This window comes from Cloeon dipterum, chromosome 2, assembly GCF_949628265.1.
Source record: "Cloeon dipterum chromosome 2, ieCloDipt1.1, whole genome shotgun sequence".
NCBI classification, from domain to species: Eukaryota; Metazoa; Arthropoda; class Insecta; order Ephemeroptera; family Baetidae; genus Cloeon; species Cloeon dipterum.
In genome coordinates this window covers 25,211,685-25,239,278 of record NC_088787.1, presented here as the reverse complement: position 1 = coordinate 25,239,278, position 27,594 = coordinate 25,211,685, and the positions used below count along the sequence as shown (strand labels likewise).

At 39.2% G+C, this 27,594-nt stretch overlaps 3 protein-coding genes across 5 annotated transcripts; 2 read left to right on the top strand and 1 right to left on the bottom strand.

Annotated features, from left to right (window-relative positions):
- Positions 1-280: 280 nt before the first annotated feature.
- Positions 281-10,448, top strand: LOC135936650 (macrophage mannose receptor 1-like). 2 transcript variants are annotated; one of them, XM_065479536.1, is made up of 48 exons: positions 281-344; positions 811-1,323; positions 1,379-1,628; positions 2,010-2,077; positions 2,126-2,157; positions 2,223-2,331; positions 2,389-2,536; positions 2,589-2,671; positions 2,725-2,865; positions 2,925-3,072; positions 3,241-3,326; positions 3,377-3,408; positions 3,470-3,578; positions 3,632-3,782; positions 3,848-3,930; positions 3,985-4,010; positions 4,070-4,178; positions 4,235-4,382; positions 4,435-4,520; positions 4,917-5,057; positions 5,121-5,268; positions 5,328-5,410; positions 5,467-5,495; positions 5,554-5,662; positions 5,713-5,860; positions 5,911-5,993; positions 6,045-6,076; positions 6,129-6,237; positions 6,636-6,786; positions 6,840-6,928; positions 6,980-7,162; positions 7,214-7,361; positions 7,420-7,505; positions 7,696-7,836; positions 7,900-8,047; positions 8,096-8,178; positions 8,233-8,261; positions 8,341-8,449; positions 8,805-8,952; positions 9,009-9,094; positions 9,150-9,178; positions 9,240-9,348; positions 9,415-9,565; positions 9,615-9,703; positions 9,761-9,786; positions 9,845-9,953; positions 10,002-10,149; positions 10,204-10,448. In XM_065479536.1, exons 1-48 carry the CDS (start codon positions 296-298, stop codon positions 10,268-10,270), a joined length of 5,382 nt encoding a protein of 1,793 aa, XP_065335608.1. In that variant the 5' UTR covers positions 281-295; the 3' UTR covers positions 10,271-10,448. The 2 variants fall into 2 exon arrangements, with proteins under 2 accessions (XP_065335608.1, XP_065335607.1); XM_065479535.1 differs by lacking the exons at positions 281-344; positions 811-1,323; positions 1,379-1,628; ... (3 more) ...; positions 2,389-2,536; positions 2,589-2,671 and having other exon boundaries at positions 2,848-3,072; positions 6,980-7,005; positions 7,054-7,162; positions 10,204-10,447.
- A 1,276-nt stretch (positions 10,449-11,724) lies between these two features.
- On the top strand, positions 11,725-23,821 carry LOC135936544 (macrophage mannose receptor 1-like). Of its 2 annotated transcripts, XM_065479396.1 has the most exons (50): positions 11,726-11,857; positions 11,914-11,971; positions 14,124-14,636; positions 14,692-14,983; positions 15,379-15,446; positions 15,496-15,527; positions 15,593-15,701; positions 15,759-15,906; positions 15,959-16,041; positions 16,095-16,235; positions 16,295-16,442; positions 16,608-16,693; positions 16,744-16,775; positions 16,841-16,949; positions 17,006-17,156; positions 17,231-17,313; positions 17,368-17,393; positions 17,554-17,662; positions 17,718-17,865; positions 17,918-18,003; positions 18,385-18,525; positions 18,587-18,734; positions 18,794-18,876; positions 18,933-18,961; positions 19,020-19,128; positions 19,179-19,326; positions 19,377-19,459; positions 19,511-19,542; positions 19,595-19,703; positions 20,106-20,256; positions 20,310-20,398; positions 20,450-20,475; positions 20,524-20,632; positions 20,684-20,831; positions 20,890-20,975; positions 21,167-21,307; positions 21,371-21,518; positions 21,567-21,649; positions 21,704-21,732; positions 21,810-21,918; positions 22,267-22,414; positions 22,471-22,556; positions 22,612-22,640; positions 22,702-22,810; positions 22,877-23,027; positions 23,077-23,165; positions 23,223-23,248; positions 23,307-23,415; positions 23,464-23,611; positions 23,666-23,821. In XM_065479396.1, the coding sequence occupies exons 1-50, from the start codon at positions 11,810-11,812 to the stop codon at positions 23,730-23,732; spliced, it is 5,433 nt and encodes a 1,810-aa protein (XP_065335468.1). In that variant the 5' UTR covers positions 11,726-11,809; the 3' UTR covers positions 23,733-23,821. The 2 variants fall into 2 exon arrangements, with proteins under 2 accessions (XP_065335467.1, XP_065335468.1); XM_065479395.1 differs by having other exon boundaries at positions 11,725-11,857; positions 20,450-20,632.
- LOC135936545 (mini-chromosome maintenance complex-binding protein) lies at positions 23,779-27,490 on the bottom strand. The gene is made up of 13 exons (XM_065479397.1): positions 27,349-27,490; positions 27,094-27,176; positions 26,779-26,961; positions 26,520-26,621; positions 26,179-26,448; positions 25,910-26,120; positions 25,733-25,856; positions 25,082-25,255; positions 24,913-25,022; positions 24,721-24,854; positions 24,499-24,669; positions 24,146-24,231; positions 23,779-24,088 (listed from the first exon to the last, which is right to left on the bottom strand). The coding sequence occupies exons 1-13, from the start codon at positions 27,371-27,373 to the stop codon at positions 23,995-23,997; spliced, it is 1,767 nt and encodes a 588-aa protein (XP_065335469.1). The 5' UTR covers positions 27,374-27,490; the 3' UTR covers positions 23,779-23,994.
- Between the last annotated feature and the right edge of the window lie 104 nt (positions 27,491-27,594).

The window sequence follows — 27,594 nt, the reverse complement described above, 5'->3', positions numbered from 1 at the left end:
CAAGCGCTGTATAGTCGTGCACAACAGAGCCATACAGAAGCAGCACACAACAGCATCCGCTTTCCTCGCACTGCTAGGCGAAATCGAAATGGGCAAGCAAAGCTTTCCCTCTCTATTGTGCTGAGCATTTGAACACTAAAGCGACTGCTCTATTTGATACATTCAGGCAGTATTTAGTGATGACTTTTTACACATTCGCCCTCATAGCACTCACTTTTGCAGCAGTGGTAATTATAATCATTGCGCATATTATTTACGAAAACTCATCATTTTAATGTTGGTAAAGGTTTATGCCATGGAAAATGGCATCAATGAAAGCTTGCCCCGCTATCCAATTCACACAGGTTTGCTGATAAAAATTTATTTATTTTATTTTCTTATTCCCTCTGTTATCAAAAACAAAAAAGTTTTGTATTTTTATCTGTTGTATTCTGAATGTGGGGAGGTGTGGAGGTGGAGCATTGTTGCTCTGCTGATCCGCAATAAAAACACTTTGAATCTAAAGGCTTTCCGTCCAAAGTCAATTTTAGCTTTCTTGCAGATAATGGTTCAAATTTGTGATGTTAAATTAAAGCAATTAACTGTGGAAATGATTGGACGAAGGGAATTTGAGTTAAATTTGTTGACCTCAAATTTAATGAACTTCCTGCGGCCTGATATTTTCCGATTTTTTCAACTTTGAATCCGGCGGCTGATGTTGCTGCTGCAGCTAGGCCAAATCCATGGCTGCTGGCTGAGACTTATGATTATTATAGTTACAATTATTTACAGGGATGATCGTTTTGCCAACAAAAGTAATTTTATTTATAGATAATTTCGCACCATCATCAATGAAGGAGCTTCACATCCTTGAAAAGCGCAGTCCACGCAGAACTGTCATCGTGATTACTAAACAAAAAAGACGATTCCAAATTATCAAGTGCTGCGGTATGGTGCGGTGCTCTAAGACGAGCAAAAATTCTACAAGGTTTCTCAAAACAACAAAGTCAAACCAAAAGCCACCGAAACCAAAAATCACGGCCCCTGGAGGTAGAACTTTTTCTCCAGGGAAAGAACCAGCAGACCCATCAAACCCTATGGACCCAAAAAATCCTCTAGATCCATCAAACCCCGCAGATCCGTCAAATCCGGCCGTGTCGGACCCATCAAATACAATAGACCCTTCCAACCCAATAATAAATCCTTCAAATCCTGATGATCCGTCAAGAGCAGACCCTTTGAACCCTGCCGGGTCAGGTCCTTCTTCAACTGCCGGTCCCAACTCCGCAACTCTTGTTGGTTCTGGCCCTTCAAACCCTGCTGGATCGGATCCAAATGCTCCAGGTGAGTAAAAATACTTCATTATGTAATTATAGCTTCACAGTGCCACTTTCTAAAGGAGCTGGTTCCAACGTCACTCCAGGCCCTGGAGGTTTGACGGGTACAGCTGGTGGCACTCTTTTGCCAGGAGTGTCCAACCCACTTCCTCCAGCTCCAGGTGGAACTACTGTTGTCCAGGGCGCACCAGGAGCAACAACTGGAACCCCAGGAACTACGACTGGGGTTCCGGGAGCTACGACTAGGGCTCCAGGTGGTACAACTGCGGCCTCAGACATCATAATCACAACGCCAGGGCCTGGTAGCACAAAGTAACAAAAAAATTTACATGACCTATATTTTTAAATTTATCCAATAATCATACCAAAATTTATTTAAGGTTATACTTTTTGCCAAAGAAAAATCTTACTTTTTCAAATCATCTTTTCTTTTAGATAAAGCACGATTTTATCATATCAATTTGTTATAAAAAAATAGTCACGACCCAAATTTGTCCGAACTCCAATGATTGAGGACACAAATTGCCACTAGACGATACTTTTTGAAATGATACGCTTCATTTTGCATTGGGAAATTCGATAAGGGAACAGAGCGAGGAAGTAATTTATTTCTGCGGTTGTGAAATAAAGACATGTGTCATGCATGAAAGATTGATGAAAATTTGATATTCAAACTACATTTGTGGTATCAAGCGCAACGATTCTACCGTCCGGTCAAACTCCACCAACCACAACTCCTCCACGTCCACCCTGCTTCGAAAGTATAAAAGTTTTTTTACAAAGCAATAAAATTAAAACATTTCAATCAGGCAAATCTAATTACACTCTTTCGGCTGACAAGGTAATATATGACATTTTTATTTCTTTCGGTCGATGTGTAAACTTTTGAGTGACATAAATTTTCAGCAAACATGGGCTAACGCAAGATTGGAGTGCCAGAAGAAAGGCATGGACCTTGTAAACATGGAAACCACGGAAGAAAATACCTGCGTTAAATTCATAATTGAAAATGCCAGTAAGTTCCATCAAGAAATTCGATTTCCTGATCACTCAGCGGTTTCCGATTTTTAAGAACAAACAGCGACTCCGTTTTGGCAAGCACTCAACAAAATCGGCCTACCAAACTACTCTCAGTGGCTGAGCGGACAGTCACTCACCTACACCGATTGGAATTCTGGCGCCCCTGCGAAGATTGACACTGAAGACTGCTCTTTGATTTCGTAACTCTCGCGCCGCGTGTATCAAAATCTTTTCTTGAGCATTTTGTTCCAGCGGAGGAAAGTGGATTGGAGCCTCTTGCACAGACACCTACAACTACGTTTGCGAAACACCCCAGCCATTCGACATGTGCACAAGTGAAAATAATGCTTTTTTTGACCAGCGAATTGGTGTAAAGTGTTATTCTTAGACGAGCAACCGGTTGAAATATCGAGTACAAAGTTGTCTTTTGACGATGCAAGGGCGGAATGTCAGAAGAAGAAAATGGATCTGGTTAGCCTGGAGACTCGAGATCAGAACACATGCTTCCAAAGGCAGCTCACCATGCTTGGCAAGATCATATGGGACTTAATTAATTTAAAATATTTATTAAAGATTTAAAACTGTTAGGGCTCGCCAGGGAACCCGTTTATATCGGTTTAACAATGACTGGAAATGCGAACTACACGTCTTGGGTTAACGCAAAACCTTTACTCTATCTCGACTGGGCGGCAGGCAACCCAGCCCAGTTTGGCACTGAAAAATGCGTGCAAGCTAAGTAGGAATAATTGCTAAAAATAAAAAAATGCGAGCCGTGTAGTTGCCATATTAGAAAAAAATATTTCTGGTCGAATTTATCAAAATCACTATAGCTGCAATTCAATTGAAAAATATGAAATATATTTATGGTTTTTAATTTATTAATTGACATATGACAAATTCATAGCAATTTCCATTGGTTTGATGTTTCGTGCACTCAACCCCTGCGTTATGCCTGTGAAGATGCAGTCGTCCTCGACCCTTGTTTTAATAGTATAAATTTGTTTTATTTGTAAAAATTATTTACACTTTATATTTTGCAGTGACAACAAAACATGTGCTTTCTAACGACACGGTATAATTATTATTTTATGTTTACTTATGGTACTATTGGAGCACAATATTTGGGGAAAAAGGCCTCGTGGGCACAAGCGAGACTGAACTGTAAGAAACTTGGAATGGAACTAACTTCTTTGGAAACACCACAGGAAAATATCTGCGTCATGTCTATCTTAAAAAACGCGGGTATGGAGTCTGTTGAAAAAAATAGAATTTACAATTTTAGTGGTTAAGAAAAGGTCTTACGGCAGCTGATCGCGTGTGGCACTCATTGAATATGTTTGGACAGCCGAATTTCGACTCTTGGAACAACGGAGAGCCATTGACTTACGTTGGTTGGTCACCTGGAAACCCATTTGAATTCCCATGGCAGAGTTGTGGAGCATTTGAGTATGTGATAAAAAAATTTATTGTTTTAAATTTTTTTAAATTCCAATCCTACTGTAACTTCTAAGATATGGAAAATGGGGAGACGTTCCATGCGACTGGAAGTTGCGGTACGTTTGTGAATCTGCACAGATCGACCGCTGCGATCCTGGTATGCAAATTTTAAAGTAAGAGTGTTCAAAATTAAAATTTCTTTGCCATACAGATCAATTCGTTGCATCCACATCTGTGGTAAGGAAGGCCTCGTTGGTCGAGGCACTGTTCATTTTTTTTAATCTCACGGTGTGTAGCTCACTTTTGACGCGGCAATTATTGAGTGCAAAAAAAATGGGATGGCTTTGTCAGTACCTGAGACTAGAGAGGAAAACATTTGCATTCAGCGTTTACTTGACGAGAAAGGTTTGGAAATTTTCAAATCAAAAATTAATCGCGATTAATTGAGTTTATTTTTAAAGGTTTGACCTTCAACTACGTTTGGAACGGTCTGAACAAGAAAGGCGCGAGCAATTACACCAAGTGGTACAATGAAGCACCTCTGACTTATCTGGATTGGAACAGAGGCGAACCAGCGCAGTTCCCTCATGAGCAGTGCGGGATCCATTTGTATTTATTTCTTCATTCGCACTCGAAACTCGACTCAATTGTTTGCAAACAGCTTCTCCCATTGGTACGATTTGCCCTGCGAATTATCAGCTTATTACGTCTGTGAAAAGACAATTGTTATCGACCCCTGCAAAGGACGTAAGGAGTGCATTTTTTCAAAACGTTTACCACCTGTCTTATTCTAAATAAATTTTTTATTACACTTGAAATTTTGGACACAAATTACCTCTTTATTTTGCTAATAGTTTAAAAGAAAAAGCATTTTAAAAACCGCGTAACGTAAAACATTCTAAAACAAGGGTTACGTCCTGCCAAAATTTAATTTATTGCAAAGGCACAATTACCCAGCATTATATAGTGTCTTCAAAATGATATTTTTTTACATATCCAAGCAATACACAAAGTCAAACTGTTTTTATGTAGACTTTGTGAGTTGGATTATATTTAGAACAGATTTAAATTAAATGTATGACAAATATCAGCAAAAAACGGAGGAAATCAAATAATAAAAATAGTCTTGCAATGTTTTCACAGTGCCTTCCACATACAAAGTTTCGACCGACACAAAGACCTGGGGTGGCGCAAGAGCCGAGTGCAAAAAGCAGGGCGGAGATCTGGTCAGCATCGACAGCGCGAAGGAGCACGCTTGCGTCAAGGACAAAATCGACTTGGCCGGTGAAATGAATTTCAAAAACACTCTAATAGTGGGTTAAAATTCACGTTTTGGTGCACTCGCAGGAAAAACTACAAGCATCGTTTTCCACGGTCTAAATAAAATGGGCTGGAGCAACTATACGTCATTGTACAGCGGAAGTACGCCGACTGCGACTTATTGGAAATCTGGTGAACCAGCGCAATTTAAGACGGAACATTGCTCTGCGTACAAGTTGGGATTTTAATTTAAAATATTAACCGTTTCAAGACGGTCCCATGTAAATATTGCAGAGACGGTGCCTGGATGGACGTCGATTGTAAAGGATCGAACGCTTACGTTTGCGAATCCCCAGCACCTATCGACGTCTGCTCAAGTAATAGCCAATTTTCCCAAAAAGATGCGTAACTCATTTTCTATATTCCATTTTAGAATACAGCTTCTCAGTATCTACTGAAGCGGTAATATGGCAATGACAGAAACGTTTTTACGGGAAATTTTAATTTGTGAAACCTGCAGAGAGTGTATGACGATGCGCGGTTCGAATGCTTAAAAAAGAACATGACGATTGTGGATTTGGACAACCCCTCTAAAAGCATGTGCTTGCAACAGTACATCGCGGGACTGGGTAAAAGCCGAAATATTAAAAACAAAAACGACGTACATTATTGTTCAAAGAGTTGTCGTCCACGCCACTCACAATCGGTCTCGACAAGAGAAGAACCCTCAATCATACAAAGTGGTCCAACGGCGAACTTCTGACTTTCACGGACTGGGACGTCAACAACCCTGAGGCATTTGCCAGCGAACATTGCGCTGTTGCCTTGTTCGTTTTTACATTTATTTTTGGGACATGAATTTTTAGTTGTGCTTCAGAAACCATCACTGGCATGACTCGCCCTGCGGAGTAGCCTACAGATATGTGTGCGAGGACGACTACAAAGACCCATGTGAAGATTGTACGCAATTAAAAATTAAAAGAAAACATCTTCTAATAATATTGTTATTAGTTTCCACTTACACGATTGTCACAAACAATAACGTGAGTATGCGAACTATCACCACATTAATATTTGTAAGTTGCAACCTTTCAGAAAAATTGGATTTATGCATCGGAGGAGTGCAAGAAACTGGGCGGAGATCTTGTGTCCATGGAGACGCCAGAGGAGAATTTTTGCGTCAGATATAAAATATATATGGCTGGTAAGAAAAATGGATAGATTGAATTTTTTAAATACACACCTTCGGTCTACTAGAACATCAAATTTACCATATTACTAATAATATAAGTGGATCGCATCGGAGATATTTTTTTATTTAGAGCGACGTTTAGAATAATGTAATGCGCACTTCACTTATATTACAATCCAACAAAGCTACGTTATATCGATACGCTTGAACACAAAATTGGCATTTAGAGGTGGTAAAAGTTATTAAATGAAGCCCGATATTTAATTTTTAAATAAAAAATCTGATACATGATCCAAGACGAAATCGATGTAGAATTACTATTAAAAATTTCTAAAATTGTTTTCATGAAGCGTATTATTCGCAATGTGCAAAATTTTGTACACTTTTTAGTCAAAAGTTTATGAATGCAGGTAAAAAGGACGAGCGGATGTGGCATTCGTTGAGCAAGTTGGGCACAGTTTACTTCATCCAATGGGCAAACGGCGAGCCACTCACCTACAGTGACTTTGACCCGAGCTACAATTTGAAGTCTTGGACTGGAGAGCATTGCGGAGGATTCGAGTAAGACTATTCTAACAGGCCTGGTCTGTTTCAAAATGAAAATTAAATACTAGGAGTGGTATTTGGGGTGACATTCCCTGTACCTGGGAGATCCCGTACGTTTGCGAATCAAAGCCTAGTCCGAAAGAAATCTGCACGGATGGTAGGGATCAAATTGTTATTTCACGCGTGATTTATAAGCAGCAATTCGCAGGACAATTTGAAGTGTTCGCAGAGCAAGTAAGTTGCATTGTGTTTTTAAATATTGAATCTAACCAAAGACGTAAGGTCGATTATGCTACTTCAAAACTGAGATGCAAATCGAAAGGAATGGCTATTGCGAATATGGAGACGGTCACGGAAAATATTTGCGTTCAAAGAGCGATATTGAAAAAGGGTTGTTTACTTTCGTGTATCTAAAAATATAAATTTTAAGTTTGCAATTTAGGCGTTTATGACAACTGGGTTTATACCGGATTGAATAAAATCGGTCAGACTAACTACACAAAATGGGAAAACGGTGCCCCTCTCACTTATAGAAGCTTCCCGCCCGGCGAGCCGTCAGGGTTCGCCAGTGAAGATTGCATGCTCAACATGTATGATTTACTGCATGTAGTTTGGCTCAATAAAAATGAAGAGTTTTCGCCTTTTCAGACAGGGCCAGTGGTATGATATTAACTGCGTTGTGGGAAACTACTACGTTTGCGAAAAGGCTGTGATTGTGGACCCCTGTCAAGGACGTGAGTGATTTTTTGAAGCCAAAATAAAATATAATTTTATAGCAAGATAAGACTGCGATCCAAACCTTTTGCGCCTTAATTTCACATTTCTGTATAATGAATACATTGAGTTAGAATTTTAGATTTTTGAAAAATAACTTTGACTTTAAAACTTGTGAAACTCTTTACTTTCTTAAAATCCGTTTTTAAGTGGCGTCAACGTACACAATTTCAACTGACACGCAAACATGGGGTGCAGCCAGGGCGGCGTGTAAACTGAAATCAGCGGACTTGGCCACAGTGAAAACGGACAAAGATCACGCGTGCATTAAAGACAAAATCGCCATGGCTGGTAAGCCTAAAGCTTATATCGCAAACATTTTGTAAATCCCGTAAGTGTTAAATTAAAATTCAGGAAAATCTGCGAGCATCGTCTTTATCGGCTTGAACAAAATCGGCCAGAGCAACTATTTGCAGTGGTTTGACGGAACTTCCATCTCATTCACCGCCTGGAAAGCTGGCGAACCGGCTCAGCTGAAGACTGAAAACTGCGCAGCCTACTTGTATGCATACTTTTCTCGATCGTATCCAATGAAATAACAAATTCATAGAAACGACGAGTGGATCGACACACCGTGCATGGGCTCCAATATTTACGTTTGTGAGTCGCCAGCTAAGCAAGACGTCTGCGCTAGTATGACTTTGTCTTTTAGTGTGTAGCCCTCTCGTAATTGATACCTGTAATCAGAATACAAGTTTATCCTCTCCTCGGACACGGTAAAACACACGTTTCTGTTCAATTTTCCATATTAAAAAAAAAATATTAAATCCATGCTATGAATTCCAATTTATACAGAGAATATACGACGACGCGAAGTTCGAGTGTATTATGAAAAATAGCTCACTCGTTAGTGCCGAGACTCCCGAGGAAAATTTATGCTTGGGACAGTATCTGGTCGAGATGGGTAATCTTATACTTGATTACTACACTTGTTTTTGCTATGCTTTGGTGACAGCATTATTAATAATTGAAATTTCTGTTTTTCAATACCATGAGAAGGATTCAATTTTTATCGAAATAATAGAAAATGATTTTTACGACGTGAAAATAAAAAACATTTTAACTCTCAACTCTGACAAGCAAAACAAAATCGTACCATGCATGAGACAACGCATAAAAAACTAAATCATTTTTTAAGCTTTAGCTTATTTTTATATGTGCTTCGATTCAATCTATACACAATATTTTACAATACAGTGATACGATATTTTACACAGGAAATTTTTAAAAGATAAAACTCATTCAAGATTTTATTCAAGGATTCGGAGTGACTCAGCATTGGATAGGAATGGACAAGCGCGGACTGAGCAATTATAGCCAGTGGCTGAGCGGTAGCGCGCTAACCTACACCGACTGGGACGTAAATAACCCTGAAGCATTTGCTACCGAGGACTGCGTAGTTTTTCTGTATAAAATTACTATTTGGTAAATACGCGACCAACTGACAAAGAGTTAACAATTAGCAATCAGCACTGGGTTGATTCGCCCTGTGGCTTATCCTGGCGCTACGTGTGCGAGACCAATGATTTCAAACACCCGTGCGATGGATGTAATATTATTTACTGATTTTCTTCCCTCATAATTCTCACTCGCGCCTTTTGCAGTTTCAAGCTATACTATTTCGACGGCAACTGTAAGGAATGCTCAAAGCGATATTGATAATTACTCCGCTAAGTATCTCTTTTGTTAAATAGAAAAAATGGATCGACGCTAAGGACGATTGCAAAAATAATAACGGAGATCTTGCGACATTGGAAACTCCACAGGAAAATTATTGCGTGCAATTTCTCATTTACGCCGCGGGTGATTTTTTCTTATTATAATTGCGGTGTACATTCAATTCATTCCTTCCTTGTCTATAATTTAAAGGCAAAAAGGGAGCGCAGCTGTGGCACTCACTCAACAAAATGGGATCCATGTACTTCCAGTACTGGGCAAATGGAGTGCCATTGAACTATTCAGGATTTGCTCCTTCCTATAACTTGAAATCTTGGACTGGAGCACACTGTGCTGCATTCCAGTGAGAGTTCAGATAAAATGGAATTTAAAATTCTAACCGGTATTTTAAGGAATTCTCTGTGGGTTGAGATAGGTTGCACAGCGTCAATTTCATACGTTTGCGAGTCTAACCCTGCGCCAACTGACAATTGCAAAACCGGTATTAATCTTTTCCTCAAATCTAGAAAAATATTTCTGATCTGTAATTGATTTACAGGCCAATTTGAAGCTTTCCCTGACGCTGTAAACATTGCTTCTTGTAAAAACTTAAAATTTAATACTCGAATATAATTTCTGTCAGGTTGCCTACGACACGGCAAAGCAGAAATGCGTTGACAAGGGATTGGTGCTGGCGTCTGCAGAGACTGTCCAGGAAAACTTTTGTGTCCAGTGGGCTATCATGAGAAAAGGTTAAAACAATAGGTGGTTTCCAACGTTTGTACATGGGGCCGTTGCAGGTATTGAAGGAAATTGGGTTTACTCCGGACTCAACAAGAGAGGCCAGTCCAACTACACAAAATGGGAATCTAACGCGACACTGGATTACGTTGGCTGGGCTCCGAACGAGCCAGCAGCGTTCGCTTCAGAGGACTGCGTGATCAATATGTATTATTTTAATTTTAAAGTAAATCTCACTTAACTGACAAACTAATGCTTTAGAGACGGACATTGGTATGACGTTAGCTGTGGGCACCCATGTTATTACGTTTGCGAAAAATCCGTGTAGAGCAAGTAGCTTTTGGTATCAGGATTACGAAAAAAACAATTTGTTTGAAAATAAAAATATTGAATGCAACGCGTGGCTGAGACGAGCGAAAACTCAATTCTTATTTTAAAACCATCTTTCTGCTGTAAAAAAAATAATGAAAAATTATAATAATTTGAACCACTGACAATTTTTGGCTAAAAATAAAGGGCGCAGGACTGCGCTCCTGAACTGTTACAAAATCCAAACATGATTCCTTTGGTATTGATGATCCTAACCTTAATGTTAAAGTCGCGCCCTCCTCGCCCCTTCCATGTCGCACGCTCGCTTCCAGATTTCAGCAGTCAGATTTTGTGCTAGAGTGCTCAGTATTAGCAACCTGCCGTTTTGATTTAATTCGTTTATAAACTAATTCACACATTTGAATATTATTTACCTGGCCAAATTCAGCAACATATGCAAATCATCGCCATTGAAGTTTTTGTCCCTCTGGCGCATTTCGACAAAGTTTTCTTGAACACTATCTGCATATAATATTAATCATAATTAATTTTAATTCATTAAATATTTTGTCAGGCAAAGACTGTCTTGTGAATATCTATTAGCAATGCAGAAGGCCCTTCAACTCTCGAACTCTCCTTGTGTTATTTGAAATCAACACAAAGAGGTTATTTTTACGAAGCATTGGAAAATACGTCTTCAAATGTTCAAAAACTTGACACAAAATTTAAATGAAGGGCGCAAATTAACATAAACAAAAAAGCCAAATTTGTCACCGTTTGAACAATCTCCGGAATCCCATAATTGGCCAGCTGCGCGGCGACAAGAAACGCCTATGATTCTGGTGATGACTTCCTGAGGTACAAAACAGCCACTTCAAACGAGGCCTCCAACGCCTTCACAGCTTCAGGGTCGCTCTCAAGCGGAACCCGCGCAACACACTGAATAAGCAAAATTGAAATGGAAACAAATCAAACAAAGTGATTACTTACTTCAAACAGGGATTTCCTTTCAGAAAATATTATGATTGAATTAAATATCATGTTTTATCCCGAGAATTCGTTAAGGTTGTTTATTTAGGATCTATGTGTGTGCGTAGAGAGAGTGAATTTTTTTTATATCTTTTGCCATAAGTTCAGTGATGTTTATTTCTTTCCTTATAGAGCGCGGCTAACAAATAACACGCAAATTTAATATTTGATAGATGTTAAAACAATAATTCACTGAGGAGCTATAATAGTTATCAAATTCATTGTGTGAGTGAATGATGAACATGCAAGTTTTTAGTTATAGTACTCTCAGGCCTTAAAAATTGGGAAATGCTACTGTATATAAAATAAAATATTGGTTTTGCGTCAAGCGAGATGCACAAAGCAAAATGCACACGCGCTGTATAGTTGTGCACAACACAAAGCCATAAATATACAGAACAGCATCCGCTTTTCTCGCACTGTTTGGTGAAATCGAATTGAGCAAGCATAGTTTTTCCTCTCTATAACAACGGGCATTCGAACACGAAGCGACTCTATCACTTTTGATGAATTCAGGCGGTATTTAGTGATGACTTCGAACACGTTCGCCCTCGTTGCACTCACTTTTGCAGCAGCGGTAATTATAACCATTGCGCCTATTCACCAAAACTCATCATTTTAATGTTGGTAAAGGTTTATGCCAAGGAAAAAGCCATCAATGAAAGCTTGCTTCGCTATCCAATTCATTCAGGTTTGATGATAAAACAAATCGCATTTTCCCTTACAATTGAAAAATCAATCGAATCTAAACTGTAGAAGAGTAAAATATAGCTTTAATTTTACTATCGATTGGACTTGCAAACCACGATATGTATGGTATTTAATTGTCCAACTTGTATACTATTATATAACTATGGCAACAAGCACTTGCTGCGCCCAAGGGACATTTGGTATTTATGGCGCCTCTCTCCCTGCGGTCGCCTGACCATCGAGACAATCGCGCCGCACGCGTTTAAACTTCGCTACTATGCTATTTTTCGTGAATCATGTTGAACAAACCCAAAAAATCCCGAGCGGATGTTCACGATCTCGAAAAAATGTTGCTTTCAAATGATAATCAAATTTTTCGCGTGCGTCATCGAGGCTTCATCAATAGAAACGCACATATGACACGTCAGAATGTTAAACGGCGTAAGAAAAATCGCAATATTACAATTGAGAACCCATTATCTCAAATTTTATGCACCACAAGCGCGTTCGTTATATCGCTATTTTCCTGTAAAATGTGCCTGTGATGCATCAAAATGGTCGTCGGCGATGGAAAAATTGCAAATGGTTGGTCTGGGACCGATCTCAGGGAGCGGTACCACGACAAAGGTCATCAGGGTAGGTTGTGAAAAATCTTCGCCGAGTATCAACCAATATGCTCGAATTTGCTGAAAAAAGCATTAAAAACCGACCTCGTAGAGAATCTGAGGTCGGGGTACCCTGAAAAAGGTTGTTATTACTATTTTTATTGCTCATTTTAAACATGTACATGCATAATTATTAAGATTAATGATTATTGTTGTTAGGGTTTATCAGGTAAAGTTTGAAAAAGAGATGAGGGTTCATGGTCGACTATTCAACGAGCGGTCGAATTTTCATATAAAGGAAACCATTTTTGCTTGTGCTTTTCACGTGTCGCAATGGCCGTAAAACCGTAAAAAAATCAAATTTAATTTTTTATGTGTGCGGAAAACCTCAAAATTGGTTTCCAGACCGGAGATGAACTTACGCGTGGGATGGAACAGGTGGAAACCTTTCAAGGGTTCCCTTGCAGAAAATATGGTGAATTTTCCATGTTATTCTAATAGAGAAAATGCAAAAATCACGTTTTCAAACTTCAAACTCTATCTTGTCCTAGGGGTTTGGTCTGATCGGCACGCAATTGGTCTCAAAATGTTCCCAGATAAATTCCGCGTCGATTTTATCAAGGGATATACCCCAATATCTAAATATCTATTATATATATATATATATAAACCGGAAAGAAATTTCTATAATAAATGATTTTGCTCACTCAAACTGATATTTTAGAGTTTGCGGCGCGACAAAAGGAGAGCGTGTACTGGATTGCGCCGTCAAAAGGGAAGAAACGCATAAAAGCTTTCCGTCTCTAAGTCAATTTTAGCTTTCGTCCAGATATTGGTTAAAATTTGCCATATTAAATTAAAATAAAGTACTTAAGGAAAGGATTGCATGAAGGGAATTCGAGTTAAACTTGATGACCTCAAATTTAATTAATTTCCTGTAGTGGCTATACATATTATATATATGCTGGTTCAACAACCCATTGATGGAGCTCGTAACTTAAATCACATTCAATGAGCACCACATTTATTTGCGGAGTTGACTCTTACACTTTAATTAGATGAATCACGTAAAAGCATTTATCCACTATTATTTTTCCATAAATCTCTAAGACCTATAACTAATCAAAAAAAGACTGAAAACTTAAAGACACAAACCGTTTAAAACACTATTTCAATACAGTTTGTTGAGAAAAATCGAGGTTTTAATGCTTGTACCAATTAAAATATCAAATATAATAAGAAGTCTCTGCCTCGTTATTTTTGGCGATTACAGGATGAACCGCGGCTTCTGCTGAATTTTGGCTCGGCGGCGGTGGCTGACTGAGCAATTTTGCCGCTGCCGTGAGAGGTTGAAAGATTTATAAAAGTGAAGTTTAGCAATGCTCAACGGCCTAATATTTTTCGATTTTTTCAACTTTTAATCCGGCGGCTAATGTTGATGCTGCAGCTAGGCCAAATCCATGGCTGCTGGCTGAGACTTATAATTATTATAGTTACAATTATTTACAGGGATGATCGTTTTGCCAACAAAAGTAATTTTATTTATAGATAATTTCGCACCATCATCAATGAAGGAGATTCACCTCCTTGAAAAGCGCAGTCCACGCAGAACTGTCATCGTGATTACTAAACAAAAAAGACGATTTCAAATTATCAAGTGCTGCGGTATGGTGCGGTGCTCTAAGACGAGCAAAAATTCTACAAGGTTTCTCAAAACAACAAAGTCAAACCAAAAGCCACCGAAACCAAAAATCACGGCCCCTGGAGGAGGAACTTTTTCTCCAGGGAAAGAACCAGCAGACCCATCAAACCCTATGGACCCAAAAAATCCTCTAGATCCATCAAACCCTGCAGATCCGTCGAATCCGGCCGTGTCGGACCCATCAAATACAATAGACCCTTCCAACCCTATAATGATTCCTTCAAATCCTGATGATCCATCGATAGCAGACCCTTTGAACCCTGCCGGGTCAGGTCCTTCTTCAACTGCCGGTCCCAACTCCGCAACTCTTGTTGGTTCTGGCCCTTCAAACCCTGCTGGATCGGATCCAAATGCTCCAGGTGAGTAAAAAGACTTCATTATGTAATTATAGCTTCATAGTGCCACTTTCTGAAGGAGCTGGTTCCAACGGCACTCCAGGCCCTGGAGGTTTGACGGATGCAGCTGGCGGCACTCTTTTGCCAAGAGTGTCCAACCCACTTCCTCCAGCTCCAGGTGGAACTACTGTTGTCCAGGGCGCACCAGGAGCAACAACTGGAACCCCAGGAGCTACGACTGGGGTTTCAGGAGCTACAACTGGGGTTCCGGGAGCTACGACTGGGATTCCAGGAGCTACGACTAGGGCTCCAGGTGGTACAACTATGGCATCAGACGCCGGAATCACAACTGCAGGGCCCGGCAGCACAAAGTAACAAACACTTTACGTGGTCTATACTTTAAAATTTAGCCAGTAATCATGCTGGAATTTATTAATTTTAATTTTTGGAGATTGTAGAGATAAACTCTTCATATAATTCACAAACATTAAACTCAATGAACTACCTGCTGTAGTCAACAATGCAAAATGCTCTTAATTGTTGGCCTGTAAAGATCTACTTTAACTTGTTAACTAACTATAATATAGTTAGTAGGTCATTATAGTTAGTTAACAAGTCCTTACAATTTAAAATAAAGAAATTCGATAACGGGGACATAGAGAAAAAGCATTTTATTGCTCGTTGATACAATTTGGGCACACATACGTAATGCCTGAAGATTAATCAAATTTGTGACTTAAAATTCAAACGTATATTTATTATTAAGCAAGACGACTCTACCAGACGGTCAAACTCCACCAACCACGACTCCTCCTCGCCCACCCTGCTTTGAAAGTATATAAGTGTTTTTAGAAAACATTTAAAATTAAACCATTTAATTCAGGCAAATCTAACTACACTCTTTCGGCTGACAAGGTAATATATGACATTTTTATTTCTTTCGGTCGATGTGTAAACTTTTGAGTGACATACATTTTCAGCAAACATGGGCTAACGCAAGATTGGAGTGCCAGAAGAAAAGCATGGACCTTGTAAACATGGAAACCACGGAAGAAAATACCTGCGTTAAATTCATAATTGAAAATGCCAGTAAGTCCCATCAAGAATTTCGATTTCCTGCTCACTCAGCGGTTTCCGATTTTTAAGAACAAACAGCGACTCCGTTTTGGCAAGCACTCAACAAAATCGGCCTACCAAGCTACTCTCAGTGGCTGAGCGGACAGTCACTCACCTACACCGATTGGAATTCTGGCGCCCCTGCGAAGATTGACACTGAAGACTGCTCTTTGATTTCGTAACTCTCGCGCCGCGTGTATCAAAATCTTTTCTTGAGCATTTTGTTCCAGCGGAGGAAAGTGGATTGGAGCCTCTTGCACAGACACCTACAACTACGTTTGCGAAACACCCCAGCCATTCGACATGTGCACAAGTGAAAATAATGCTTTTTTTGACCAGCGAATTGGTGTAAAGTGTTATTCTTAGACGAGCAACCGGTTGAAATATCGAGTACAAAGTTGTCTTTTGACGATGCAAGGGCGGAATGTCAGAAGAAGAAAATGGATCTGGTTAGCCTGGAGACTCGAGATCAGAACACATGCTTCCAAAGGCAGCTCACCATGCTTGGCAAGATCATATGGGACTTAATTAATTTAATATATTTATTAAAAATTTAAAACTGTTAGGGCTCGCCAGGGAACCCGTTTATATCGGCTTAACAATGACTGGAAATGCGAACTACACTTCTTGGGTTAACGCAAAACCTTTACTCTATCTCGACTGGTCGGCAGGCAACCCAGCCCAGTTTGGCACTGAAAATTGCGTGCAAGCTAAGTAGGAATTGCTAAAAATAAAAAAATGCGAGCCGTGTAGTTGCCATATTAGAAAAAAATATTTCTGGTCGAATTTAGCAAAATCACAGTAGCTGCAATTCAATTGAAAAATATGAAATATATTTATGGTTTTTAATTTATTAATTGACATATGACAAATTCATAGCAATTTCCATTGGTTTGATGTTTCGTGCACTCAACCCCTGCGTTATGCCTGTGAAGATGCAGTCGTCCTCGACCCTTGTTTTAATAGTATAAATTTGTTTTATTTGTAAAAATTATTTACACTTTTTATATCGCAGTGACAACAAAACACGTACTTTCTAACGACACGGTATAGTTATTACTTTAAGTCCACTTATGATACTATTGGAGCTCTATCAAAATGTTTTGAAAAAGGCTAAGTGGGCGCAAGCGAGGCTGAATTGTAAAAAACTTGGAATGGAACTGACTTCTATGGAAACACCGCAGGAAAATATCTGTGTCAAGTCCATTTTAAAGTCTGCAGGTATTGAGTTTGGTGGCAAATTAAAATAAATATCTCTAGATATGTAACATATATAGGCATAACGGCGGCTGATCACGTGTGGCACTCTTTGAATATGTTTGGACAGCCGAACTTTGACTCTTGGAACAACGGAGAGCCACTGACTTACAATGACTGGGCGCCAGGAAATCCAGCGCAGATACCCTGGGAGAGTTGTGGAGCTTTCGAGTATGTGTTCTTTTGTGCCAAAAGTCAAAAGCATGCTTTAATTCTGATCTATTGTTATTATTGTGCATTCTTAGGTACGGGAGATGGGGAGACGTTCCATGCGACTGGAAGTTGCGGTACGTTTGTGAATCTGCACAGATCGACCGCTGCGATCCTGGTATGCAAAATTTAAAGTAAGAGGGTTTAAAATTAAAATTACTTTGCCATCCAGATCAATTCGTTGCATCCACTTCTGTGGTAAGAAACTTAAAAATTCCCTGTTGCAATTTGAAACTTGGTGGCACGTTGTAATTGGTTCAATGTAATTCTCGATAGGCAGGATTTTGAGTCAATGCCTCGTTGATTTAGGCACTCTTCATTGTTCAAAATTTTATTAAAAAATTCGTACGGTGTGTAGCTCACTTTTGAAGCGGCAGTAACTGAGTGCAGAAAAAACGGGATGGCTTTGTCAGTACCTGAGACCAGAGAGGAAAACATTTGCATTCAGCGTTTGCTTGACGAGAAAGGTTTGGAAATTTTCAAATCATAATTAATCGCGATTAATTGAGTTTATTTTTAAAGGTTTGACCTTCAACTATGTTTGGAACGGTCTGAACAGGAAAGGCGCGAGCAATTACACCAAGTGGTACAATGAAGCACCTCTGACTTATCTGGATTGGAACAGAGGCGAACCAGCGCATTTCCCTCATGAGCAGTGCGGGATCCATTTGTATTTATTTCTTCATTTGCACTTGAGACTCGACTCAATTTTTTGCAAACAGCTTCGCCCATTGGTACGATTTGCCCTGCGAAGGATTAGCTTATTACGTCTGTGAAAAGGCAATTGTTATCGACCCCTGCAAAGGACGTAAGGAGTGCATTTTTTTAAGTTTGCCACCCGTCTAGTATACATAGTTTAAGGTAAAAGCATAGTTAAGATAGGCGCAATGCCAAAAGATGGGTCAACTCTTGCCAAAATTTATTTTATTGCAAATAAGAAACGATTACCCTGCAAATATATATTAAAATGTTTTATTTTTTATATTTTAGGTATCCAAGCCATACATCCAATCTAAATCTTTTTAATATAGACTTTGTTAGTTGGTTCCATTGCAAACTAAATTTAAATTAAATTTTTAAAAGTTTAATTTAAAGTTTTAAATAGGGTTTAAATTAAATTTATGACTAACATAGTATGCACAAAAGCAGGACATCAAATATTTTACATGGTCTTGCAATGTTTTCACAGTGCCTTCCACATACAAAGTTTCGACCGACACAAAGACCTGGGGTGGCGCACGATCCGAGTGCAAAAAGCAGGGCGGAGATCTGGTCAGCATCGACAGCGCGAAGGAGCACGCTTGCGTCAAGGACAAAATCGACTTGGCAGGTGAAATGAATTTCAAAAACACTAATAGTGGGTTAAAATTCACGTTTTGGTGCACTCGCAGGAAAAACTACAAGCATCGTTTTCCACGGTCTAAATAAAATGGGCTGGAGCAACTATACGTCATTGTACAGCGGAAGTACGCCGACTGCGACTTATTGGAAATCTGGTGAACCAGCGCAATTTAAGACGGAACATTGCTCTGCGTACAAGTTGGGATTTTAATTTAAAATATTAACCGTTTCAAGACGGTCCCATGTAAATATTGCAGAGACGGTGCCTGGATGGACGTCGATTGTAAAGGATCAAACGCTTACGTTTGCGAATCCCCGGCACCTATCGACGTCTGCTCAAGTAATAGCCAATTTTCCCAAAAAGATGCGTAACTCATTTTCTATATTCAATTTTAGAATACAGCTTCTCAGTATCTACTGAAGCGGTAATATGGCAATGACAGAAACGTTTTTACGGGAAATTTAAATTTGTGAAACCTGCAGAGGGTGTATGACGATGCGCGGTTCGAATGCTTAAAAAAGAACATGACGATTGTGGATTTGGACAACCCCTCTAAAAGCATGTGCTTGCAACAGTATATCGCGGGACTGGGTAAAAGCCGAAATATTAAAAACAAAAACGACGTTCAACTTTATTTAAAGAGTTGTCGTCCACGCCACTCACAATCGGTCTCGACAAGAGAAGAACCATCAATCATACAAAGTGGTCAAACGGCGAACTTCTGACTTTCACGGACTGGGACGTCAACAACCCTGAGGCATTTGCCAGCGAACATTGCGCTGTTGCCTTGTTCGTTTTTACATTTATTTTTGGGACATGAATTTTTAGTTGTGCTTCAGAAACCATCACTGGCATGACTCGCCCTGCGGAGTAGCCTACAGATATGTGTGCGAGGACGACTACAAAGACCCATGTGCAGATTGTACGCAATTAAAAATTAAAAGAAAACATCTTCTAATAATATTGTTATTAGTTTCCACTTACACGATTGTCACAAACAATAACGTGAGTATGCGAACTATCACCACATTAATATTTGTAAGTTGCAACCTTTCAGAAAAATTGGATTTATGCATCGGAGGAGTGCAAGAAACTGGGCGGAGATCTTGTGTCCATGGAGACGCCAGAGGAGAATTTTTGCGTCAGATATAAAATATATATGGCTGGTAAGAAAAATGGATAGATTGAATTTTTTTAAATACACACCTTCGGTCGACTACAACATCAAATTTACCATATTACTAACATTATAAGTGGATCGCGTCGGAGATATTTTTTATTTAGAGCGACGTTTAGAATAATGTAATGCGCATATATCACTTATATTACAATCCAACAAAGCTACGTTATATCGATACGCTTGAACACAAAATTGGCATTTAGAGGTGGTAAAAGTTATTAAATGAAGCCCGATATTCAATTTTTTTTAAAAAAAAATCTGAAACATGATCCAAGACGAAATCGATGTAGAATTAATATTAAAAATTTCTAAAATTGTTTTAATGAAGCGTATTATTCGCAATGTGCAAATTTTTGTACACTTTTTAGTCAAAAGTTTATGAATGCAGGTAAAAAGGACGAGCGGATGTGGCATTCGTTGAGCAAGTTGGGCACAGTTTACTTCATCCAATGGGCAAACGGCGAGCCACTCACCTACAGTGACTTTGACCCGAGCTACAATTTGAAGTCTTGGACTGGAGAGCATTGCGGAGGATTCGAGTAAGACTATTCTAACAGGCCTGGTCTGTTTCAAAATAAAAATTAAATACTAGGAGTGGTATTTGGGGTGACATTCCCTGTACCTGGGAGATCCCGTACGTTTGCGAATCAAAGCCTAGTCCGAAAGAAATCTGCACGGATGGTAGGGATCAAATTGTTATTTCACGCGTGATTTATAAGCAGCAATTCGCAGGACAATTTGAAGTGTTCGCCGAACAAGTAAGTTGCATTGTGCTTTTAAATATTGAATCTAACCAAAGACGCAAGGTCGATTATGCTACTTCAAAACTGAGATGCAAATCGAAAGGAATGGCTATTGCGAATATGGAGACGGTCACGGAAAATATTTGCGTTCAAAGAGCGATATTGAAAAAGGGTTTTTTACTTTCGTGTATCTAAAAATATAAATTTTAAGTTTGCAATTTAGGCGTTTATGACAACTGGGTTTATACCGGATTGAATAAAATCGGTCAGACTAACTACACAAAATGGGAAAACGGTGCCCCTCTCACTTATAGAAGCTTCCCGCCCGGCGAGCCGTCAGGGTTCGCCAGTGAAGATTGCATGCTCAACATGTATGATTTACTGCATGTAGTTTGGCTCAATAAAAATGAAGAGTTTTCGCCTTTTCAGACAGGGCCAGTGGTATGATATTAACTGCGTTGTGGGAAACTACTACGTTTGCGAAAAGGCTGTGATTGTGGACCCCTGTCAAGGACGTGAGTGGTTTTTTGAAGCCAAAATAAAATATAATTTTATAGCAAGATAAGACTGCGATCCAAACCCTTTGCGCCTTAATTTCACATTTCTGTATAATGAATACATTGAGTTAGAATTTTAGATTTTTGAAAAAAAAACTTTGACTTTTAAACTTGTGAAAATCTTTACTTTCTTAAAATCCGTTTTTAAGTGGCGTCAACGTACACAATTTCAACTGACACGCAAACATGGGGTGCAGCCAGGGCGGCGTGTAAATTGAAATCAGCGGATTTGGCCACAGTGAAAACGGACAAAGATCACGCGTGCATTAAAGACAAAATCGCCATGGCTGGTAAGCCTAAAGCCTATATCGCAAACATTTTGTAAATCCCGTAAGTGTTAAATTAAAATTCAGGAAAATCTGCGAGCATCGTCTTTATCGGCTTGAACAAAATCGGCCAGAGCAACTATTTGCAGTGGTTTGACGGAACTTCCATCTCATTCACCGCCTGGAAAGCTGGCGAACCGGCTCAGCTGAAGACTGAAAACTGCGCAGCCTACTTGTATGCATACTTTTCTCGATCGTATCCAATGAAATAACAAATTCATAGAAACGACGAGTGGATCGACACACCGTGCATGGGCTCCAATATTTACGTTTGTGAGTCGCCAGCTAAGCAAGACGTCTGCGCTAGTATGACTTTGTCTTTTAGTGTGTAGCCCTCTCGTAATTGATACCTGTAATCAGAATACAAGTTTACCCTCTCTTCGGACACGGTAAAACACACGTTTCTGTTCAATTTTCCATATTAAAAAAAATATTAAATCCATGCTATGAATTCCAATTTATACAGAGAATATACGACGACGCGAAGTTCGAGTGTATTATGAAAAATAGCTCACTCGTTAGTGCCGAGACTCCCGAGGAAAATTTATGCTTGGGACAGTATCTGGTCGAGATGGGTAATCTTATACTTGATTACTACACTTGTTTTTGCTATGCTTTGGTGACAGCATTATTAATAATTGAAATTTCTGTTTTTCAATACCATGAGAAGGATTCAATTTTTATCAAAATAATAAAAAATGATTTTTACGACGTGAAAATAAAAAACATTATAACTCTCAACTCTGACAAGCAAAACAAAATCGTACCATGCATGAGACAACGCATAAAAAACTAAATCATTTTTTAAGCTTTAGCTTATTTTTTATATGTGCTTCAATTCAATCTATACACAATATTTTACAATACGAAATTTTACACAGGAAATTTTCAAAAGATAAAACTCATTCATGATTTTATTCAAGGATTCGGAGTGACTCAGCATTGGATAGGAATGGACAAGCGCGGACTGAGCAATTATAGCCAGTGGCTGAGCGGTAGCGCGCTAACCTACACCGACTGGGACGTAAATAACCCTGAAGCATTTTCTACCGAGGACTGCGTAGTTTTTCTGTATAAAATTACTGTTTCGTAAATACGCGACCAACTGACAAAGAGATAACAATTAGCAATCAGCACTGGGTTGATTCGCCCTGTGGCTTATCCTGGCGCTACGTGTGCGAGACCAATGATTTCAAACACCCGTGCGATGGATGTAATATTATTTACTGATTTTCTACCCTCATAATTCTCACTAACGCCTTTTGTAGTTTCAAGCTATACTATTTCGACGGCAACTGTAAGGAATGCTCTAAGCGATATTGATAATTACTCCGCTAAGTATCTCTTTTGTTAAATAGAAAAAATGGATCGACGCTAAGGACGATTGCAAAAATAATAACGGAGATCTTGCGACATTGGAAACTCCACAGGAAAATTATTGCGTGCAATTTCTCATTTACGCCGCGGGTGATTTTTTCTTATTATAATTGCGGTGTACATTCCATTCATTCCTTCCTTGTCTATAATTTAAAGGCAAAAAGGGAGCGCAGCTGTGGCACTCACTCAACAAAATGGGATCCATGTACTTCCAGTACTGGGCAAATGGAGTGCCGTTGAACTATTCAGGATTTGCTCCTTCCTATAACTTGAAATCTTGGACTGGAGCACACTGTGCTGCATTCCAGTGAGAGTTCAGATAAAATGGAATTTAAAATTCTAACCGGTATTTTAAGGAATTCTCTGTGGGTTGAGATAGGTTGCACAGCTTCAATTTCATACGTTTGCGAGTCTAACCCTGCGCCAACTGACAATTGCAAAACCGGTATTAATCTTTTCCTCAAATCTAGAAAAATATTTCTGATCTGCAATTGATTTTCAGGCCAATTTGAAGCTTTCCCTGACGCTGTAAACATTGCTTCTTGTAAAAACTTAAAATTTAATACTCGAATATAATTTCTGTCAGGTTGCCTACGACACGGCAAAGCAGAAATGCGTTGACAAGGGATTGGTGCTGGCGTCTGCAGAGACTGTCCAGGAAAACTTTTGTGTCCAGTGGGCTATCATGAGAAAAGGTTAAAACAATAGGTGGTTTCCAACGTTTGTACATGGGGCCGTTGCAGGTATTGAAGGAAATTGGGTTTACTCCGGACTCAACAAGAGAGGCCACTCCAACTACACAAAATGGGAATCTAACGCGACGCTGGATTACGTTGGCTGGGCTCCGAACGAGCCAGCAGCGTTCGCTTCAGAGGACTGCGTGATCAATATGTATTATTTTAATTTTAAAGTAAATCTCACTTAACTGACAAACTAATGCTCTAGAGACGGACATTGGTATGACGTTAGCTGTGGGCACCCATGTTATTACGTTTGCGAGAAATCCATGTAGAGCAAGTTGCATGGTATCAGGATTGAACAAATCAGGAAAAAAACAATCTGTTTCAAAATATAAATATATTAAACGCACCTTGTGGCTTACAGGCGAAAACTGAATTCTTTCTTTTAAAATCATCTTTTTGCAGATGAAAAATTACAATAATAATTCAAATCACCGAAAATTGTTGATTAACAAAAAAGGGCAGGACTGTGCTCCTGAACCGTTACAAAATCCAAACATGATTTCTATGATATTGATGATCCTAACCTTAATGTTAAAGTCGCGCCCTCCTCGCCCCTTCCATGGCGCATGCTTGCTTCCAGATTTCAGCAGTCAGCGCTTGTGCTCCAGTGCTCAGGGTTAGCAACCTGCCGTTTTGATTTAATTCGTTTATAAACTAATTCACACATTTGAATATTATATACCTGGCCAAGTTCAGCACAATATGCAAATCATCGCCAGTGAAGTTTTTGTCCCTCTGGCGCATTTCGACAAAGTCTTCTTGAACTCTCTGCATATAATATTAAACATAATTAATTTTAATTCATGAAATATTGCGTAGATCTTTTTTTGTCAGGCAAAGACTGTCTTGTGAATATCTATTAGCAATGCAGAAGGCCCTTCAACTCTCGAACTCTCCTTGTGTTATTTGAAATCAACACAAAGAGGTTATTTTTTAAGACATATTGTAAAATAAGTCTTCAAATGTTCAAAAACTTGATACAAAATTTAAATGAAGGGCGCAAATTAACATAAACAAAAAAGCCAAATTTGTTACCGTTTGAACAATCTCCGGAATCTCATAATTGGCCAGCTGCGCGGCGGTCAAGAAACGCCTGATTCTGGTGGTGACTTCGTCATTCCTGAGGTACAAAACAGCCGCTTCAAACGAGGCCTCCAACGCCTTCACAGCTTCAGGGTCGCTCTCAAGTGGAACCCGCGCATCACACTGAAAAAGCAAAGTTGAAATTTAAACAAATCAAACAAAGTGATTACTTACTTCAAACAGGGATTTCCTTTCAGAAAATATTATGATTGACAAATCAGTTTGGAAAGGCGTCGCGTAAAATTGAAAATCGTATTCCACCTCTTGGCGCTCCAGAAAGCTCTTCAGAGCCATCACGTTTTTAGTTCCTGTACGATTATAATACTAGGATTTCCAAACTGAAAAATTACGGTTTTTAAGATCTACCCAAGTCAAGGAGTTGACCAACAGTCATTTTAGTCTCATCAAACACCAAAAACGTTCCCTGGGATAGCTGCAGAAGGCCGCTTCTCAGTTTGTCACATGTGTAGTCCTTCCTATAGCGATAAATTGGTGAATAAAAAACAATTTCAACTGTTAAAGGTATGTGATTTACTTGGGAACGAAAGGCGTCGAGTTGAGCACTTCAATTGTGAGGGGAAAGTAGTGTGATTTTGTCACCAGCTGTTCAAGAATGCTGTAAAATTTCTCCACATATCCAGTCATTTTTGGCACCTCATGAAGGTTGAGAGATAAGTGACCTAACTGAGTCACATCTTTCCTCACAAACCTATGAGTGTTTGAAATTAAATAAATTATTTTTGTCGATTAATAATTGATGATTGGGTCAGTTAAACAATGCGAAAAATAGTCTCAAAATAAGGTCTGATTGTGAGTTTCATTAATTTGAAAGTTTAAAAAAAGGCAAATGAACAAATAACAGGGTGGGTGAATGGCACTCCATTGTTTTCACGAATTTTGGAAGAGTTTGTACCTCTCCCGACTCAACTTATGCCCAATAAAATTACCAACAGAATTGTTTCTCAAGTGTACTTTGTTCCCAGTTTGTGCAGGTTAATAATTTTGTCCCTCATACAGTTAAGAGTTAAGAAAGCATGGCCAATAGTGTTATTTATAATTTTCAAAAGTAGTTTAATAATATGCTAATTCCAAGTTATTTCACACAACATCGATTTGTTCATAAAACATTATTTAATCAGGGTACATCATTTTTTTTTATTTAATGTCGAATAACGTTACTACTTACACTTTGGATAGCAGATTGCAAATAAGAAAGTCGACAGCAAGCTTGTCCCCCAACAGCAAAGGTGTGAAAATAATCTTGAGGTCGCACACCGCTGCCTGGGCATTTGCAAAAGCAAGCGCTGCATCTGAAACATTAATAACGTAAAATGCGAAAGAATTTTTCAATTGGAATACCAACCAGATGAGAAGTTGAAAGAGGGAAGCAGAGGATTGCAGTGCTCCACATTCTTTAGGCAGACTACATGCAAGCGGGGAATCAAGGAGGCCGGGAGCTTCTTCCCGCTCTCCTCCATGTCGTCCTCCACGTAGGATATAGCTGGGTCGGCTGATAAGAAACCCACCACCTCCACCATGCTGTTCATCACAGTTGACTGATCGTATTCGTAGACCTGCACACAAAACACTAATATTTAGGAACGGTAATTTCTAGGAGGCTTCTTAACAGACTTTGAGGTAAAACGGCTGGCCCTCTACGTTTTTGACAGGGAAACTGAAATTCTTGATGTCGTCCAAGTTCTGAGGGGACTGGTTTTCACTTGCACTGCTGGTGGGCGCCACATTTTCAATCCTGACTTCAGTTTTCTTCACCTCCTTGAAGCTATCTTCGCATACCATTTCTTCATCATTGTGATCCTCATCCATTTCCTTCCTTTTCACCCCTTGGCTTTGGCCGAATTCCGCATGGATTTCCGGCAAAGCAACATTTTGCTTGTGTATCTGGATTTAAGTCAAGGAAATGTAAGCACTACGACTTGTAAATATAAAAAGGGCACACTAGAAAAGGATACGTCAAGCGCCCACTTGTTCAAGGCAGGAATAGGGATGCAGAAAAGGTTCTGTCGTTCTCTAGCGTCCTTGCCATCTTTGGCACACCTGGCGCTTTCTCCAGGCTGAAAGATTTAATTGAGATTATTTTGACATATAATTTCAGACTTAATTAACACAAATGATTCAGCTGGCCACTCAAATTATCAATTAATTATAAATCTGTGCATGTTGTAAGTAACGTAGCATGACAAGCATGCTAATCAAACATTTTTGGCATACCTCAACTCTCATTACGTCCTTGTATTTGCCGGATCGCACGGTTTTGGTCCCAGTGGCCTTGTTGCAGACTGTATATTTGGAGACATAGTACTCAGGGTTGTGCATATCCTGGATCATGCCCTGAATCCTGACCAGCTGACCTTCCTTGTAATGGTGTGAATGCGTGGCCGAGTAAAGACTTACCTATTGTGGGGCGAATAAATAATTTTTGAAGTCAATATTTGGTTGATTAAGTGCATATTTATATATTACAAATCAAAGTAAAAAGTAAATAAAACTTAAATAATTCACACAGGAATCAAAAATGGAACTCACCTTTTGCCAGGTTTCATAGTCACTCAGTTTTTCTAAGCAATCCTTGAGATTGTTTTCAACGAAATCTGCATTCCAGGATTGAACTGCGTGAGGAAAGAACATAAGTTATAAATTCAAAAATCCACAAATAAAATGAATTTATTTCTCAAAATCAATATTTCCCATACATATGTTACTCATAAATGAAGACAATTTATCAAATTTTGCTGTTCGAAATTTACGGTTGACATGATTTCGTTTTACCAACTCACTCACCGCATTCTAAAGCTGCGTTTTTCATGATGAGAGAAAAACTTCAACGTCGTTTGACTTAAAAATTGGATTAAAGATCGTCTAGTGCGTGCCTTCACTTTCTATCACGACCGATCAAAATGATGTTTTTAAAGCTCCACAGCAGATACGCTAAACAGATGACCGCAATGCAACAGATTCCCTCCAAATTAAGCCAATAGCAAACGATCTCTACTAGCAGAGAGTGGTGGGATGATGTGGCGCGAAAGT